Raw genomic sequence first — 20116 nt, forward strand, 5'->3', positions numbered from 1 at the left:
AAATAGCCGGGTGTTGTGGTGGGCGCCTGTAGTCCCAGCTACTCGGGAGGCTGAGGCAAGAGAATTGCTTGAGCCCAGGAGTTGGAGGTTGCTGTGAGCTGTGTGAGGCCACGGCACTCTACCAAGGGCCATAAAGTGAGACTCTGTCTCTACAAAAAAAAAAAAAAAAAAAATACCCAATTGTAAAAAAAAAATAGGGCGGCGCCTGTGCCTCAAAGGAGTAGGGCGCTGGCCCCATATGCCAGAGGTAGTGGGTTCAAACCCAGCCCCGCCACAAACTGCCAAAATTGTTACACTTCCTAGATCTGAACTCCATCCCCATTATTTACTAGCAGTGAGCTCTTGTGCATATATAACATTTCTGTGCCTCAGTTTCCTCAGCTGTAAAGGGGGTATAATAATTAGACCAGCTTCATATGGTTCCCCTGAGGACCAAACATGCTAGTTGGCTGAAGCCCGCAGAGGGGCTTGGCTTTAGGGTGTCCTCCCTAAATGGCCATGTCATTCTTGTCATCATGATGGCCTGTCTCACGTCCCTAGAGGGCAAAGCCTGACTCTCACTCCTTAGCCGGGCGCTGTGGCAGGCGCCTGTAGTCCCAGCTACTCGGGAGGCTGAGGCAAGAGAATCACCTAAGCCTAAGAGCCGGAAATTGCTGTAAGCTTTGATGCCATGGCACTCTACCGAGGGCAACAGAGTGAGACTCTATCTCTAAAAAAAAAAGACTTAGCTGACTCTCACTCCTTCAGAGCCTAGTCTGGAGAGGGATTAACACATGCTGGAGGAAGGACTCTGCAACTTCTCACTATGGGGTCTAGGCCACGGAGGTGCTGCACTCTGCAATCTGGCTTCTGGAGCTCACAGCCCTAGGAGGAACCACCTGCCACACCAGCTGCCCACTGCTCCTAGACGTCATGAGCCAGACAGGGGCCTGGCCCATGGCCTGCCCTCAGCTGAAACTGCTGCTACAGAAGTGCAGGCCTGTGCACCTCCAGCAGAGTGGACAGAAACAGAGTGTTCCAGACTGGGCACAGAGTGAAGTGGAAAGCCCGGCAGCAGAGACATCTGTCTGCAGGCCACTCCACAAAAAGCTGGTGACCATTAGCAATGAGGGCTATCAGTTACCACAGAGACTAACAAAACTGACTTCTGAAGTTCAGTTTATCAGTCAGGGAGAACGTGCCACAGGCAGGTGAAACAAGAGCAGGCTCTTTTACAAAGCTTCATTTTATGATAAAGTTTTCTCAAACTTGTAAAATTAATTGAAACAAAAAAAACCCCTAATAATGATTCATTATTCCTCATAATTACATATTTCAGCGTCACACTATTTAAAGAAATAGATCAGCACCATGGCTGAGTTTGAAAACCCACTGGGCATGGTCCCTGCACCTGCACCGACTGGGCAGTTCCCTCATTGAACCGGAACTGACCGTGTTCACGAGACCCAGCCCTGTGTGGGCTGCAGTCCAGAATGTGGAGGTGAATAAGCCACCAGTGTTTTCTCCAGGAGCTTAAAATTCCTGAAGGAGACAATGAGCTCTGTTTTCCAGACACAAACTGGAAGTGAGAAAGAAGGATCCACAATACTCAATGTACCACCTGAGGCGCAGGAAGCCTTGAGTAACACTAACCAAAGACACTGGAGAAAATGCTGTGGAAGAGATAGTTTTGATGGATTCCGGTCACAGGCACTGCAGAGAGCATCACCAAACAGCTGCGCTGGGGCTAGGCTTTGAAACAGTAATTACTTCTTACAGGTAGTAGGGGAGAAGGGAGTTTCAGGTTGTGTGAAGAGCTTGGGGACAGGGTGGCAAGGTGGGTGACTAACATACTTCTCAGAGGTGCACATTTTTTTTAAAGGGCAGTTTCTTTGCTCTTTTTCACAATCCTTTATGTTGTTTTGGAGGAAACAACATGTTGTTTTATGGAGGAAAATTTTTAATTGGCAGCAGCTCAGTCTACTCGTTTTTAAAGTATTTCAGTTTTCCTTCCACCTTGGGTGACCTTGGGGCATGGAGGAGAAAGGGACCCTGAAGCCTGAACTGGCTGGTCTCTGCCTACGGGCACCTGGGGCTGGGCAGCATCTGCCTTTTGGTGAATCCCTGGTCCTCTGACCTCCAGCAAGGATATCCTGCTTGCCTGGGGCCTCTGGGCCCAACCTCGAAGCCTTTGCTGATCTATTGTTCATCTCAAGAGACCGCTGTGTCCCTCCCAGGCCCTGGGTGGCCGGGAGCTTGATCTCAGTCTGCCTATCCCCTCAACCCCCTGCTCCACAACTGCACCACCACCCCTTCCTCACACTTCCTGTGACAGCAAGTGCGTGCACATGCTCACACACACATATACAACCCCCCGGTGCCACACCCAGGTGCTGGGCCACCAGCCTGCCTCCCCGGCCACGTGGACACAGCCCTTGGGCTCCCCACTCTCTGTGCAGGGGGAGCGAGTGCAGCTGCACATGACCTCTTTGCTGCCCTGGCTATCATTTCCCTCCACAGGGTACAGGGGACGGTTGCATCCTCTTCCTGCCTGTCAGAAACTTCTGTTTAGGTCTCCGGAGGTATTCTATCTCAAGTTTTTGCCCTGATGTCAGAGGCAGGATTTTATCTTCACAGTGAAAAAAGCCTTACGCATGAAGCTGACACGACTTTTTTTTTTTTAGACAGAGTCTCATTTTATCGCCCTCGGTAGAGTGCCTTGGCATCACAGCTCACAGCAACCTCAAACTCTTGGGCTCAAGCAATCCTCCTGCCTCAGCCCTCCAAGTAGCTGGAACTACAGGTCCTCGCCACCATACCTGGCTAATTTTTCTATTTTTAGTAGAGACAGGGTCTCTCATTTTGCTCAGGCTGGTCTCATACTCTTAAATTCAAGGGATCCTCATTCCTGGCCTCTCAGAGTGCTAGGATTATAGGCAGGAGCCACTGTGCCCAGCCACTGTGCCCAGCCACTGTGCCTAGCATGGGACTACTGAGGGCAAAGACACATTGTTTCATAATTCTCCACTTTCCCTGTCACAGTGAAAGGATGTGCAGTTTTGACTGTGTTTGGGGACTGGGAACAAAACATACAGGAGAAGCATAGGGTGTGTCTGGAGAAAATGTGGCCAATAAATTGAGATGGCATCCTGGAAGGCTCCTCCACCTAGCAGTGGCAGGCCCAGCGGCAGGCCTGCAGAGGCCACCAGACCCGGACTTCCTGAAAGTCAGCCTCCCCCAACCCCAGCAGGCTTCAGGCTGACATGAAGGGCAACTGCTCTCCACCTCCAATTTCCCCCTCTCAGACCCTCACTCGCTTCCCAACTCTTCCCAGACTCCTCATATCCCCAAGATTTTTCAAAAGCTCTGTGTTGTTTTTGTTTATTTTTGAGACAGAGTCTCACTCTGTCCCCCAGACTAGAGTACCAGACACCAGCCAGCTCACGGCAACCTCAAATTCATGGGCTCAAGCCATCCTTCTGCCTCAGCCTCCTGAGTAGCTGGGACCCAGGCACCACCACCATGCCCAGGTAGTTTTTCTGTAGCTCGGTGTTCTTGACTCCAGGCAGATGGGTGCCGACCTGTGCCCTGTGCTGCACACAGCACCAGCCCACGGCTGTACATGGAGCTCCTGGAGGCCCAGCACCTTCCAACCCTTGTCCAGATCCAGCTTCCTAACATCTGCCCCCGACAAACATGGAGATCTCCTCAGAGTTGTTTTGCTTTTTATTTTTCTAATTAGCAATGGGTGTGAGCATTTTGATATGCCTATAACTTCAGGATTTCATCTTCTGTGAATTACCTATGCATACTATTTGCCCATTTTTCTACTGGGTTTTAATTCTGCTTACTTGTCATCAGGAGATCCTACTTTGCTAAGAATTCTTGTCATCAATAGGTGTTGTTCTTCATCAAGAGCTTTTTCTGTATCTATTTAGGGAATCCTCTTTATCAAAATTGGAAATGCACCAAATTATAAAAATAACACATAATTTGTGATAACAAAATACTGAACAATTTAAATGTCTTTCAATAAGACAATGCTCAAAGTATGGTAGATCCATTCGGCAGACTAATAAGCAACCATTGAAAATATGAGTAAGTTCTTCATGAACTGACAGGGAAAACTTCCCAAGATGTATTGCTAAGTTAAAAAAAATCAAGATGCAGAAGAATCTAATAGTCTAAAACTGGGGTGAGAATAAACATGCAAATTCACTTACGTATGCATAAACTAGCTTTACAATGATGAGCAAACGATTTTCACAAACATCTCCAACAATACAAGGGGAACTCCCCTGGCTTTGCATGAGCCAAGCATATCTGGAGGGGACAGTGTTTGGAACCAGGAGCCTCCCCAACTCCCAACCCCCATGAACAGAGCAGACCAAGTGAGAGCCATGCAGTGGGGAGCAGGTTCACAGTCACTCCACATTAAAAGCTGTTGAACAGCGTGGGCTATTGACCCTGTAAAAATAGTCAACTATTTGAAGAATTGTCATGTGGAATGCCAGAGACTTTTTTTGAATGGCATTGTCATTACGTGGCTCGAGGTTGTGTGTATAGAAGCCTCAGAGAGACAGATGAGCACTCCCAAGGATGGAAACTCCCCAGCAGTCCTCATACTTCAGAGATGGACCAGATTGCTTCACACAAGGAAGCAATTAGAGAGTCATACGCTGAATGATTCCATTTATATAAAGCAACGTTATGGTCAGAACATGGTTCTCCTTGGGAGGATCCAATGGTGGGGCATGGGGGAATTCCTGTTCTGTGAATTACCTATGCATTGGTAATTGGAAATATTCTACATCTTGCTCTGAATAGTATTTTTAAGGGCAAATGTTTACATATGTAGAAGTTCAAGATACACTTAAGATTTGCATACTTTACCATATACATGGGATATGTTTGTAGTAGGTAGAATAATGCCCCCCACAAAGGTAAGTACATCCTCATCTTCAGAACATGTGAACACGTGAGTTTACGTGGCAGCAGGGATTAAGCCAGCAGATAAAAGTTGCTAATCAGCTGACCGTAACCTAGGGAGAGGACACTGGACTACTCGGGTGGATCCAGCGTAATCACAGGGTCCTTAAATGTGAAAGAGGGAGGCTGGAGAGGCAGTGAGAGTGACCATGCTCGAAGGACTCAAACCACTGATGCTCTGACCACAGAAGAAGGAGCCAGGAGCCCTGGAATATGGGAAGCCAGAAAGAGCAAGAAAAGACTCTCCCTAGAAACTCCAGAAGGAACACAACCTTGCTGGCACCTTGATTTTAGCCCAGCAAGGTCCATTTCAAACTTCTGAACAATAAGAACTATAAAATAATAAATCTGTGTTATTTTAAACCTCATAGTTTGTGGGAGGAGGGGACACATGGGCGGGAGCCTAAAGAAAACTAATACATTTACCTCAAAAATATTTTTTTAAGAAAAATTGAGGTGGATTGGGGAGTGCTGCTATCCCTGTGCCAAGTAGGAAGAGCCGTGCATGAAATGCCTCTCACAAAATTCAATATCCCCTTTCCACAGCTGACTCCCCAACGCAAAAGCTCTGTATCCCCTTCCTCCAAAAATGGGTTTCCAGCTTTGCCCTTTCCCTCTGGCTGTGCGCCTAACCTAACAGTTTGGGAAACATCCCCAATATTCCTCAGCCCCAAGACAGGCTGCAAGGTGCAAGTAGAGGCCAGGAAGGAGGGCAAGGACTGTGGAGGGAGGAGGAGCCCCTCTGCCCAGATGCCAGCAGATGTGACCAGACCAGGCCAGGCTGCCCTGGGCTTTACTGGAGCAAGAGAAGTCTCATTGTGGAGGCTGTATGGCTTGGCTTTGCATTTCCTCCACATCCCCTTCCCTTTCCTTGAGGCCTTCTTGCAAAGTTTGAGTTGATTTTAAATATTGGCCATGAGATTCTTTTTCCCTTCTTGGTAATCAAACATTTCAGTTTTAAAATAGACCTGGCTTTTCTCATGGTGAGTGCTGCCTCCTGGGTAGGTGGTGAGCACCAGGGTGGCTAAGTAGGGGCAGGGCTGGACTAGATCCATGGCTGTCCCCTCCAGAACACCCGCCCATTAGAGATGCAAATTCTCGAGCCCCACCCAAGCCTGCTGAACCAGAAACTGCGGGGGAGCCCAGGTGGCTGGCTTTAAGAGCAGGTAATGCTGATCTTCACACAGAGAACCCCAGCGGGTTGAAGTGTGTGAAGAACCCAGCGGGCGCCTCTGATCTTGCAGTAAGACTGTATTGGTGGCCACTTTCCTTTTGCTGTCAAGCTTCCCTTCTCCCGCTTATACCTGCTGTGGAGCTCCCGCCCAGGTGTTCCCCCTCCCACTGCATTTGCAGAGTTGCAGAGTGGTGTTCATTATTGTTGTATATTTGTTTTTGTGTGCCATACGACACAGCTCTGATGGCCATTCCATAAAAGGAATGGAGGGTGGACTAGGGGCTGGCATTGGTGCACAGCATCCCAGGGGCGGACTTTGAAGGTGACCATAGTGACATTCAGCAATGAGGTAGATAGTGCTTTGGGGGGACCTCACCTACTGTGCACCATTCAATGGTAAAAGTCAAAACTATGAAGAATAGAGTATAAATGTTTTACCACAACAAATAAGTAAGTGAGGTGAAGGTTATGTTAACCAGTTTGGTGTTAGCTTTCCACATTGTATATCAGCACATTGTACCCCATAAATGCAATAGTGTACACAGTTATGATTTAATAGAAACATTATAACAAAAAATGGTTAAAATGATAAATTCTATACTACATATATTTCACCACAATTAAAAATATATAAATTTAAATAAAATCAGGATCACAACATTTCTCCTAATAAGTGGAGTAGAAGCCCTGAGCCTGTGGCAGTTCTTCTAACCAAGCACACTGCTGAATCAAGCAGCTGGCTGCTTAGACAAGGTATTTTTATTTTAACTGATCCCTGGGATTATTAGGAAGCTGTTAGATTTTTAATCTTTTCTCTTTTCAGACTAAAAATGTCACCCAAAGGGTATCTAGTCCTAGGCAGATTTCTCTCTATCAACTGCCTTTAAGCATCAACCCCCCAGCAAGTCCTTCGTAGAGAAATGAGGTAGGAACCAGGACACAGCTCACAGCACCTGTGAGGATGCCAAGGGATGTCTTTGTTCCATGGCCTGCTGGGGGTGGCAGATGACAGGGGATAGGGCATAGGCAGAGCCAGCACTCTGGGCTCTGCTTCTACCCAGAACCCTGTCCTGGAGTTGCTGCCCAGGGAAGGGGCTCCTGTCCTCACAGCACAGGTCACCTACGTGCTGTCTGCCCACACTCCTTCCACACAGAGATCTGCTCGGGATGAGGCACAGGTGCGATGGAGACACAGGTGCACCTGCAGGGACAGCTTCTTGGCTCTAAGCCACCCCCAGACACTGTGGAGATGACAGGCTATCAAGATCAATGAAATCAAAGGCAGCAGGAAGTCCCATGCTGTATTCGCCCACCTTGCCTGCTCAGCCGGGACCCAGGCTATGGAGTCTGGTACCTCACTGTGTGCTCCCATCACCATTTTCATCCAAGTGACATCGAGACATCTAGGAAAGCCCTGAAGAGGATCGAAGGTGCCCAGAGGACCAACTGCCCCGGTGCAGGAGGTTGGGAGAAAGGAAGAGTGGCCCCTACCCTATGCCTTGGCGACTGAGATCTTAACAGTGGATGTGTAAAAGGCTCAGGTCTTATGACACCTGAAGAAGGTGACACCTCCTTCCCCTGCAGCTTCCCCGAAGTCAGGGCCCTCTCCAGGGTCAGAAGCTCATCCAGAAACAGCCAGAAGCCAGTCCTGACCCTCCACACTCTGTGGGCCCCACCAAAGGGCCTCGTAGGCGCAGTAATCGCAGCATAGGAAGTCCAATCCTCTCCTCAGGAACACCCTGACTGGGGCTCCTGCCCATTGAATGATTTTCTCTCAGGGCCAGGTTTTCTGGAAATGCAGCAGAAAGCCATTCCTGGAGCTAGCTCCTGGCTTTCTCCCAAAGAAGGAGGCATTTTTACAAGGCTTTCCATTTTGCAGCTGATGTCACAAAAGGAACCTAAGTTCTTCCCACAGCTATTCTGTAGCCATCACTTAACTCCCTGGACTCCAGGCTTGTCTGTAAACTGAGGATACCCACAGGCTCCTGACTGCAACAACAGCCTCCCATACAAAGTTACAGTCTTTTGTTCAAAATACCACCCACACCCATACAGTTTTGGCCCACAAAACTGCACTGAGGCAGGGCTGCGTTGCAACTTTTGCATATTTTACAACTGTGCTAGTATAATGATGAAAAATTAATAGCATACAGTACAGCCTCTGTAAGTTGATCACCCAAAGGACTAAAACAAACTGGTCCAGATACGGAGGTGTCAACATAAGGAACTGGGCTGCTGTGCTGATATGGACATGTGGTGTGTGTGTCCAGTCTGTGAAAATTCAGTCGACTTGAGGAGGTGGTCAGTGCAGCAAGAAGGTCAGCTATGGAGGTTCTGCTGTATATTTAAAAACTCCTACATAAAATTTCATGGGCTTCCATTTTCAGATTTTATTTTTTTTTATTTTTATTTTTTTATTGTTGGGGATTCATTGAGGGCATTTTCAGATTTTAAAATAAAATATTTTGGGGTTGGGCATAGTGGCTCATACCTGTATCCTGTAACACTCTGGAAGGCCGAGACAGGTGATTGCTTGAGCTCAGGAGTTCAAGACCAGCCCAAGCAAGAGTGAGACCCTGTCTCTACTAAAAGCAGAAAAAACTAGCTGGGCATTATGGCAAGTGCCTGTAGTCCCAGCTACTCGAGAGACTGAGGCAAGAGGATCGCCTCAAGAATTTGAGGTTGCTGTGAGCTATGATGATACCATGGCACTCAACCCAGGATGATAGAGTGACACTCTGTCTCAAACTTAAAAAATAAAAATAAAGAGTAGAGCAGTGCCCGCAGCTCAATGGGTAGAGTGCCGGCCACATACACCGAGGCTGGTGGGTTCGAACCCAGTCCAGGCCAGCTAAACAACAATGACAACTGCAAAAAACAAACAAACAAAAAAATAGCTGGGTGTTGTGGCAGGCACCTGTAGTCCCAGCTACTTGGGAGGCTGAGGCAAGAGAATCTCTTGAGCCCAAGAGTTTGAGGTTGCTATGAGCTATGATGCCATGGCACTCTACCCAGGGCAACAGCTTGAGACTGTGTCTCAAAAAATAAATAAATGAAAGAAAGAAAAGAGAAAGAGAAAGAAAGAAAGAAAGATAGATTTGGGGGGAAAGCCTAAAAGTGTTGTGGGTCCTAGGTAGTAGGACGCCTCTGCTCAACATGTATGTTGTTATATGCAGCACACATTTGATGGGAGACAGAAACAGACCAGCAAGGAGAGGGGGTTCCACCTCACCAGACGTGTCACCTGGGCCACTCCCTTCACTTCTCTGTGTCTCTGTTTCCTCATCCTGGGATAATAATAGTACCTATTCCACAGAGTTGACGAATTGAAATAAGATTATATACAAAATACCTCGATTAGAATGGTGCTTGGCGCAGAATAGTTGCTATCAACGCAGTGGTTGCCATTACTGTTTGCTCTTCCTGTGACCTTCTGTGCTCTTACCTGATGCTATATGAGAAAGGTGAAGCCCAGCGTCTGGTGATACCTCACTTAGACTTCCTGGAGCAAATGTAGCTATTTTAAAGCTGCTTGTTCAGCAAAACTTTATGTTCATAAAATCCTTTGGCAGGATTGCCCTTGCAGAACCCCCAGCAAAACTCAAACTACCGGAAACTGGCCTCCTCTTGACCTCAGCCAGGCAGTCGACTGGCTGGGTGGAAAGGGGAAGAGTCACGAACTGTAATCTGCCGAGCTCAGCAGCTGTCAGAGCTCAGGGAATTTATCAGGAGGCTTCGAGGCCTTTTAAAATGCAAAGGTCTCTGGGATAAATTAATTTCTTAATCCCTTAACAGCAACACAGGAGGAAGGTCTGACAGCTGGGTTTTCTGGAGGGGATGTAAACGAATGTATCTCATGGGCTTTACATACATTATCTCGTTTAATCTGAACAACCCCCTACACGGGGATTACTAGCCCCATTTTATAAACAAGCAAATGGAGGCTCAGACAGGATTGATGACCTGCCAGAAGGTCACCCCTACCTCTTCCTGCTGCCTCAGGAGAATGCTAGGGACTGACAGAGGATCAAGGGAGAGATAAAGGAGAAAGGGTCTGTCTCGTCCAGGGCCCACCATCTGACATGGTTGAGGCCTGTCTCCCCACAAGCACCAGAGGGAGCTGACCCAGGGAATCTCTGCTATTCTTGTACCCAGCTCCTTGCTGCGTCAGCAGATCCCTGGCTCCCTTCTGGCTGCTACAGCCCAAAGGTTTATTTCTCCACAAAATGCATACATTGGGATCCTAACCCCCAAGGTGATGCTGCTAGAAAGTGGGGCCTTGTGAGGGTGATTATATCGGGAGAGTGGAGGCCCTGAGAGCTGCCTTGCCCCTCCCACCATGGGAGGTCACAGGCTCAGGTGCCCTCCGCCAGCCAGAAAGGGAGCCTTCAACAGAGATGGAATGAGTGGGCACTTTGGTCTTGAACTTCCAGCCCCCAGTTCGTGGTGTTTTGTTTGTCAGCCTGAACTGGCATTACTACAGTTCCTGGAAAGAACAGCAGTGGCCATGACTCCCCTCCCTCACCCCCAAATTAGCAGATTACCTTTGGAACAGGTATGCAAGGGGCCCTTGTCGTGAATGAATCGTTGCAGCTGCATGGAAAGCAGGTGGCCCCTCAAAACCCTGAACTCCCTGCCATCAGCCGGCAGCCGCAGAGGGGCTGTTTTGTGTCCTAACTACCTGCCTGTTCTTACTTCTTCTTCTTTTTTTTTTTTGAAGTTTTTGGCTGGGGCTGGGTTTGAACCTGCCACCTCCAGCATATGGGGCCAGTGTCCTACTCCTTTGAGCCACAGGCACTGCCCTGTTCTTCTTTAGGAAAGAAAAAGTCGGCCACAGCAGGGCGGGTCTCTGGCTCTTTTCAGTCAGCAGCTCTCCCACCGCTCCCTTCTCCTTGGGAAAATGGTTGATTCAGGAAGCATCATCAGATTTATCTGAGTGGGGAATCATGCCCTCCAGGGAAGGGCTGTCCCCAAGGGACACTGTGCACGGCAGACCAAGGAAGGACAGTCCTACCTCCAAAGGCAGGCCTCATGGTGAAGTCATGGTCATCCACTCTCAGGAGCGGCTGAGGCTTTCCCTTTCGGATTTTGGTCACATCAAGGTTCTTCTTATACAGGTGACTGCAAAGACAAGCCAGGAACATTTCATTAGCTCACCGAAGCGCTGAGTGAGAGGGGCTCCGGAGGCCACTCCCTGCAGGGTCCACCTGGTAGCACCTTTTCTGCATTCTGCCACCTCCTCCTTGACCCAGGGGAAAGGCTGGGCTGCAGGTCCTCCCACCCCACCTGAGGACCAGGGCCTTCCAGAGCCTTTCTAAAGCAGATGCCCGCCTGGGCGGGATAGTGTTCTACCTTTGCAAGCTCTTCATTATCGTCCCAAAAATTAAAATTGGATGAAAGTGGTTGAGTAAAGATCATAATATATTTTTCTTATTAAAAATATTCATTTATTTTAGAGACAGGGTCTCACTCTGTCATGCAGGCTAGAGCACAGCAGCACTGTCATAGCTCACTACAACCTCCAAGTCCTCCTGGGCTCAAGCAATCCTCCTACCTCAGCCTCCCAATTAGTCGGGACTACAAATGCATATCTCCCCACTCAGCTAATTTTTTTTTTTTATTATTTTTGTAGAGGTGAGGTCTTTTTTTTTTTTTTTTTTTTGTAGAGACAGAGTCTCACTTTATGGCCCTGGGTAGAGTGCCGTGACCTCACACAGCTCACAGCAACCTCCAACTCTTGGGCTTAAGCGATTCTCTTGCCTCAGCCTCCCGAGTAGCTGGGACTACAGGCACCCGCCACAACGCTGGGCTATTTTTTGGTTGGGGCCGGGTTTGAACCCGCCACCCTCGGTATGTGGGGCCGGCGCCTTACCGATTGAGCCACAGGCGTCGCCCCTAGAGGTGAGGTCTTAATGTGCTGCCCAGGCTGATCTGAAACTCCTAGCCTCAAGAGATCTTACTTCTGGTTTTGTGATATACACAATTCTCAGATAAACAGTCAAAGTTTTAAAATGCTAGTTTTGTCCCAGGCAGAATGCTGAATCAATCCACCCTGGTGCAGACCCTCTGTCCCCAGAAAGAGAATCCACAGCCAACAGAGCACCAGGCCACAGCTAGGGAGGGGGTTATGCTGGGCTCCCAGTCTGATCTGGTGGCCACCTCAATCAGTCCCTTCCTCTAAATTAGATGACAAAAGAGTGATTTTCTCTTTCACTCTCATTCTTCCCAGATCATTCTCTCTCTTTTTTTTTTTTTGAGACAGTCTCACTATGTTGCCCTCAGTAGAGTGCTGTGACATCACAGCTCACAGTAAGCTCAAACTCTTGGGCTTAAGCAATTTTCTTGCCTCAGCCTCCCAAGTAGCTGGGACTACAGGTACCCACCACAATGCCCGGCTATTTTTTTGTTACAGTTGATTAGCTGGCCCAGGCCAGGTTCAAACCTGCCACCCTTGGTGTACATGGCTGGTACCATAACCACTGTGCTACAGGTGCCGAGTCCCAGATCATTCTCTTTACCACAAGCACACCCAATCCTAAATCTGATAGATCCAAGACACGCCAGACCCTCTGTAAGTTGACAACCCTAACAAAATGGTCCACAGAAGGTGGTCAACATAAAGAAGAAGGCCTACTGTACATGTGGTATACGTCTGGTCTATGAAAATCAGGTCAGCTTGAGGAGGTGGTCAGTGTGGGAGGTGGTCAGCTATGGAATTGTCTGCTGACAGAGTTTTCACTATACAAGAAAAAGAAAAAAGAGAGAAAAAGAAAGAGGAAAGGAAAAAGAGAGACAAGGAAAGAAGAGAAGAGAGGAAAAAGAAATGAGATAGATAAAAGAAAGAAGGCTGAATGGGAGTGAAGGGGCCTCCACACAGGCAAGCTGGCCCACAGCACCTGTCCAGGCCCCTTCCTGCTTTGTGGTGACACTCACTTTAGTGATGTGTTTCTAACCTTCTGAAATGGTCACATCTGGGTTTGTCTCAGTGTCCACTGCACTTAGCACATCATACATTCAATACATGGGGCAGGATGGCAAGACAAACGGCCAGTTTCTAGAAGAAATCCAAGCCAATGCCATCCTGGTACATTTCATCAAAGTCTCCTCTAAACCAGATGATTCTTCGCTTTAACTGCACATTAGGATCACCCTGGAGCTTCTAAAAATCCTGCTGCTCGGGCCACACCCCTAGAAAATCAAATATTGCCTCTGTCACGTCCAGAGTTGTGTTGCAGCCCCCCACCCACACACACCTGCGGCTGATGAGGCTGCTCCAGACACCTCACCGGCAGGTCTGGCAAACCTTAGTGATGACACTTCATCTGGCTCTGTGTTTTTTGGCTAGACCAGTGATTCTCACACTCGGCTGCAGATTGTAACCACCTAGGAGGCGTTTAAACCTGCTGGTGCCCATGTCCACACAGAGGATCTGGTTGGGTGGACAGGAGCTCTCAGCACCAGGAATTTGGTAGTGTTTGAGAACCACTAGGATAGACCTTATTCACATTGATGCCTTTGGCAGAGTTCTGAGAGGTGTCTAGGGCCCTGTGGGTGCTAACGATTTAGGCTTAGAGGTAAGGGGGCTGCTCACTCACGTAGAAGGAACCAGAGGCCCTTCAGGGCCTGTCTGTCATGCCTGATAATGTACAGCATAGTGAGGGTTTTATTTATTCATTTTTAAGACAGAGTCCCACTCTGTTGCCCTTGGTAGAGTGCCACAGTACCATAGCTCACAACAACCTCAAATTCTTGGGCTCAAGAGATCCTACTTCCTGAGCCTCTAGGAAGCTGACTACAGGCGCCCACCACGACACCCAGCTAGTTTTTCTATTTTTAGTAGAAATGGGGTGTTGCTCTTGCTCAGGCTGGTCTTGAACTCCTGAGCTCAAGCAATCCACCCACCTCTGCCATCCAGAGAGCTGGAATTATAGGCATGAGCCACTGCGCCCAGCCCTAGTGAAGGTTTCAAAGCAAGCAAAAGGACGTTGTCTTGAATGTCCACTGCTATGTATGTGTGCCCTTTTTTATTCACTGTGCTCTTATCACCCTCATTCACTTTTGAGAGAAACAGGTGCGTTTCCCTGTTTAAACTCCGTGAGAGGAAACTCTGGGAGTCTCCCTGTGAAACCCTGAACTCTCAACTCCCAACCAGCTCCCCCCAAATGGTGCCACCTAGTGGGACATGTGAAGCTGTGCTGATTTAAAGAGTAGCCACTAGACACATGTGGCAGTTTAAATTAATTAAAATTAAATTAATCTTCAGTTTCTAAGTATACTGGCCACACTTAAGTGCTCAAGAGCCCGTGTGGCTGGTGGCTGCTATATGGGACCTGCAGATATTTGTCATTTCCGTAATCACTATAAGCTTTATGATGTGCCGTTGGCCTGCCCTGCCCTGAACAGACGCCCTATAGCAGGGCTTCCCAGGGTGCGGTCCTGCTCCTGAGACTACCTGCCAGCCCTGCACGGCCAGGCCCCTGCCACTCACTCACTCCTGTGTCTCTGCCCACTCAGCTCCTCCCACCCACACGAACAGCCACCCCCCTGGGTCACAGGGTGCCCTGATGCCTGCACTCAAATTAACTTGCTCAGCACGTGTCTGTGGGGCAGCTGCTGCATCCAGGTGCTGTCCAAGTTGTGAGGAGGACATGTGTCCACTGTCCTCACAGGGCCTATGCCCTAGCGGGGAGACAGACAACAAGGAGGGGACAGGTGGTATACATGCCGAAAGTGCTCAGAGTGACACCAAGTGACAAGGCAGAGGGACAGGAGAGAGAGGGATTGGGCAGAGTAGAGGGCTATTTAGAAGTGGCTGAGGAGGCTGCGAAGGACAGTCCTCAGAGAGAGTGGAAGGGCCAGCGTCCTGTGGTGAGTCCAGGGCATATGAGGACAGCTTCTGCCTGGCAGCTCTCTCCCCCAGGGGTCTCCTACAGATTCTCGGGTGAGGGGTTCAGCGAGGGCCTGATCCCACTTCTCACAGAGATCTGGATCTGCCTCTCACACCCAGGCATGGCAGCTTCCTGGGCCCCGTGCCACTCATTCCCGTCAGCATGCAGACCTGGTTCCAGTCCCTCTCTGAACCCCACTTCCTCCATGCAAAATTTACTGACAGTGACAGCAGTACAGATGTGTTAATTATATTCTTTGGACGTTTCTGTTTTTACAGAGAAAGTTTAAAGACTAACTTTTGGAGTAGTTTCAGGTCCCTACCCTGATGGAGTAGGAGTTACAGAGAGGTCCATGTCCTTCCCCAGAGCTGCCTGCCTTGCCAGCTCCCCACCCAGAGGCACATTTATCACACAGCCTTACCACCCAAGTCAGGGAGCTTCCGTCTGCAAGGTGTGAAACGCTCTGAGCTTGGACAGATCAGTAAGGATGTGCATGCACCATTACAGTGCTTCATGGTCCTAAAAATCCTTGGTGTTCCACCTGAAAAAAATTTCCCCTCTAGATAAATAATTCTTCTTTCTTATTTTTGAGACCGTCTCACTATGTTGCCCTTGGTAGAGTGCCATGGCATCACAGCTCACAGCAACCTCAAACTCTTGAGCTTAAGTGATTCTCTTGCCTCAGCCTCCCAAGTAGCGGGACTACAGGTGCCCACCACAATACCCGACTATTTTTGTTGTTGCAGTTGTCATTATTTAGCAGGCCCCGGCTGTGCTTGAACCACTAGTTCCGGTGTATGTGGTTGGGTCCCTAGCCACTGAGATACAGGCGCTGAGCCTAGAGAAATAATTCTTCAGAAAAGCTGTGTCCCATATGCCTCTGGCACCACCCCACTCCCAAGCACTCTTGTCCGTGCCAGCACCAGTCCTGCAGGTGTGTCCTACAGAAGGGACAGCCACAGCTGCTAGACTCTCCCCTCTCGAGAGGGCGCTCCAGGTCTCCTACCTCTCTGACAGTCCTCCATGTCCACTGCAGCCTCCTGCCCTCAGCCCATCCCTTAAATGCCAGTGTCCCCAGGACCCCGTCCCAGATTCCTTCTCTTCTCTCTACACTGTTTTTGGTAGGTTTACCTAAGCTGGAGGCTTAAATTGTCATGTAGATGCCAATGGTTCTAAATCCCTGCCCTCAGCTCTTGGCCTCTGTACCTGACCACCTGTCTGAATGTCTGTAACTGAGTGTCCTATGGGCATCTAAGTTCAATGCATCCATAGTTTGGTTTGGGAGGTGATGAGTTTGCACTGACTAGGCTGGAGGGTGACTGAGCATTAGATGAGAAGGGGAAAGGGAGGGGCGTCCCCAAAATGGAGAGAATGAGTCTCCAGGAGCAAGCAGTGGCCAGACAGGCAGAGCCTTACTAGCCGTGGCAAGAATTCTGTCTTTACCCAAGGCAATGGGGAAAAAAATGAGGGCAAGGGTGCTAAGGGGGGTGGTTGCCAGCTGTGAGCAGATTTGCCTATAGACAGGCTCATCACAGCAGCACCCGTCGTCCAGTATAACTTCCTCCCACACAGCTGTAGTTCAGGCCTCAGTCTGGTCCCCTGATGCAGCTGTAGTCATATCAGGTGCCTCCAGGAACCAAGAGGGACTAGGCCTGGGTCTCTGAGCAGTGATAGCATGAGGGGCCCTGCTAGAAGCCCTAGCACAGGTGCCCCAGGGAAGCCAGCTGTGCTCAGTGAAAGGACAGCTCAGTGGGGCTTAGCAGATCACAGACATTAATGGTGAGTACAGCTGGCTCTGCCCCTCTGACTCATGCAAATCTCTCCCAGTCAGGTCCACAGTTCCACATCCATTTAGGGGAAGGACTAAAGGAGTGGAAGTCCTGGAATTCCGCCACCCCAGTAGGAGAAAGATTAAAATCCCACTGCCACTGAGGGCCCAGGATTTTTTTTTAAGGGATCAGTGGTTTGATCACTCAGGCCCCTGAGATGCTGGGCTGACCATGAGCCGGGCGCTCCCATTCATCCTCTCATGGAGGTGGCAGGCCTACAGCACAGCTGGACCCCAGACCTCAGACCCCAGGCTCTGAGCCCACCCCAACAGCAGGGCCTCTAATCCAGGCTCGGTTTGAGTCGGTAGTGAGAGGAGAAGAAACAGGTATTCACTGGGCCTTTGGAAGCAGGGCTGGTGTCACCATGGTGTGGTTTGTTTGGCAATAACAGAAGCTGTAACAGCCAAGGCCAGATGCTCACATGCCTAGGCACAGGCCCTGAGATGCGGGCTTCAGACAGACCCCACTCCCCTGTTGCATCAGCCAAAGGACGGTCTCACCATCACTCTCTTCAGCTGGAGAAACTGGGGCTCAGAAAGATCAGAAATCTCGAAGGCATAGCCAGAGAGTAGCAGAGCAGGGTCTGAACCTGGCTGCCTGATCCCCGACTCCTCTCCTTCCCCAAGGTACCTGGAGGGGACAAGGGTCACCAGGTAGGCAGGAGAGTGAGGTAGCTCCTACCCAGCAAAACAGAACCTGACACAAACCATGATTAGGATGGCCGGGCAGGGGTGCCCAGGAGACAGCAGCTGGGGAAAGAAGGGGGACAGGACTGCAGAGGCTGAGACCCCTGGGCCAGGTGGGCTCTGGGGGCAGGGCCTAACTCCCACAGCTGGACTGTTCTTCAGACCTTGGGGAACAAAGGACAGGCAGCCCTCAGCCAGGCCCCACTCAGGCAGCAGCAGGAGTGGGAATAAAGTTGGGAGGCCGGGATGTGGGGAGAAGAGGGTCAAGTGGGACAGCTGAGAGAAAATGGACTCGTTCAGCAGCCACTGGGCAAAATGGGGACACAGGATCTGAGAGCTGGGACCGGGCTTTGAGGTAGCAGCCTCCATGTGTGTGGAGCCAGGGTGAGGCAGAGGCTTCCAGGTTAGAGGAGTCCTGATACTGTGTGTGTGATTGTGATTGTGTGTGTCTAGAGAGAGAGAGACCGAGTGTGTATGGGAGTGACGGTGTGTGAGGGTGACCGTGAAACCACACATGTGACATGTGTGAGGATAATTGAGTCTGTATGTTTGTGTGTGAACAGGGTTCTAAGGAGATAAAGCGCTCTAAAACCATAATCATAAAGTGTCAAGGCATCCATTCCTGTGTATTAGCACAGCTTAACCCCTGCATGTCAACAGGAAAATGCGTTGTCAGAGGCTGCCTGGAATTTCCCCAGGAAGCACTCACAGCTCTGTAGCCGTCGGCCATGTGCACACCCTGGTTGATGCAGAAAGGCCTGGAACACCTTCGCTATCCTTTTTCCTCACCTCAGGCCAAACCGTGCATGTGTTCATCTTTTCCCACTTTCACACCTCACAGGAGGAACTTTAAGAAACTCTCTTTACCCCCAAGAGTCAGATTCAGTCCCTAGGCTCACACAGGTGCCCAGGGGGTGAAACTGTGGGTCTTCTGTAGAAAAGTGACAGAGATGCTGTGACAGCCCAGGGACTCGTGCCGAACCTCAGTAGTGCTCTTTAGACACTTCTCCTCCCACGTGAGGAGAAGTCTGCGCTCCAGTCTTGCCAAGCCACCTGCGAGGAAGCTGTACAACTTCCTGGCGTCCCAACCCTCCGTTTCTGCATCTATACAACACGTCAGTGCAGAGTGTGTCCCAAAGTGTACTCAGCAGAGTAGGAAGCCCACAAGGCAATCCAAAAAGAGGGTGGATTTTCTGGCAGTTTCTGTAGTTATTTCTGAGGAACACCACATAACTTATCCTCCTCTTCAAGATTCACTAGCAGTTCAGCTGTAAAGACATCTGTTACCCAAGCTTCTGTGGCCCTGGAATCCCCTTTTCACAAAAAAACCTATTCACATTTCCCACAGTCATTATTGCTCAGGGGAGTTGCTGGACCAGATGCCCTCTGAGGTCCCCTGCAGCTCAGCAGCCTGTGGTCCCGGCAGCAGAGCAGGGAAGCCTTCCAGAGCAATACCTCCTTCTCAGCATTTCTTTCCGGCTGAGTAGCACTGGGCCCTAGAGAGTTTTCACAGCTCCCAGAGCAGGAGTACCCCTGGGGCGCCTGCAGGTAGAGGTTGTAGCACTTAATTATATTTAGGTTTTTTTTCTAAAAATAAGGATGCAATCAAGCTTTCAATTAATATGCATATTTATAATAGTACCTGTGTGTAATTTGTAAGTCACTGCATATATATTGAAGGTACAATTTCAAAAAATTGTCGTTGATAGCAATGAATGATCAAAATGTTTGGAGACCACTGACATGGACAATGTGCTTCATTAGCTTACCTTCAAAACACCAGTTTACCCCATGCTCAACAGGAGGGAGGTGAATAGGGAACATGTCTTACATGGTGTCACACCTCGGCTGCTTGCTCTTTCTCCCTATCTTCATGTCTAACAGTCCTCATGTCTACCTGGGGCTTGGAGTATTATGCTTTATACATCAGTTCAAAACAAACTTACTGAGGAAATTAGATTTGTAATGAAATGATTTTGAATGAAATTCTGAGACTGCCCAGTCTTTCTCAGAAACATCTTCAATACATCAGGAAATGGCACTCAGTGCCATCCACACATTTATTTCTGATAAATAGCAAATCTCAAACACCTATGCTAAGTTTCAAAACAGTAAAATGAAACCCAATACCATTATAAAGCTTTTTCCCTATCAAATAATTTAAAGACTTCTGAAATAATTTAAACAACTGTTCAAATAATTTAAACAACTTCTGATTATATTTTTTTCTTAGTAGTTCAGCCTAAGTTCCTAGATACAGTTTCCTCCCAAACGCCTGAGTGTGATATTTAGCAGGTCACCTCTGGTCCCTCTGGGCTGTGATCCTCAGAGACAAAGCAGCACAATTAGAGAAGCATAAATAAGTTTTCTTTAACTCACTAAGTCTCTATCTGTCTGCCTCAAGTCAGAACGCTCTGGTTGGACCCAGGTATCAGGCTGAAGGGCTCAACCCCATCTTGTTTCGCACTGGGTGCTTGTAGCCAGTGAGGGGTGCTCTCAGCGAAGAGGAGGCCCCTCAACCTGTGGCTGGAAAATGGGTTCACATAGGACAACAGGAGGACCTGACGGCTG

At 49.1% G+C, this 20116-nt stretch overlaps 1 protein-coding gene across 1 annotated transcript in view; it reads right to left on the bottom strand.

Moving 5' to 3' along the window:
- GABRR2 (gamma-aminobutyric acid type A receptor subunit rho2) overlaps positions 1-20116 on the bottom strand; it is a 68059-nt gene that overhangs the window by 47665 nt on the left and 278 nt on the right. Inside the window, exon 2 of the mRNA XM_053592840.1 lies at positions 11157-11263. Within this exon, the coding sequence (XP_053448815.1) occupies positions 11157-11263 (107 nt within the window). The remainder of the gene's footprint in view (positions 1-11156; positions 11264-20116) is intronic.

The sequence above is a fragment of the Nycticebus coucang genome, chromosome 5 (assembly GCF_027406575.1).
Source record: "Nycticebus coucang isolate mNycCou1 chromosome 5, mNycCou1.pri, whole genome shotgun sequence".
NCBI classification, from domain to species: domain Eukaryota; kingdom Metazoa; phylum Chordata; class Mammalia; order Primates; family Lorisidae; genus Nycticebus; species Nycticebus coucang.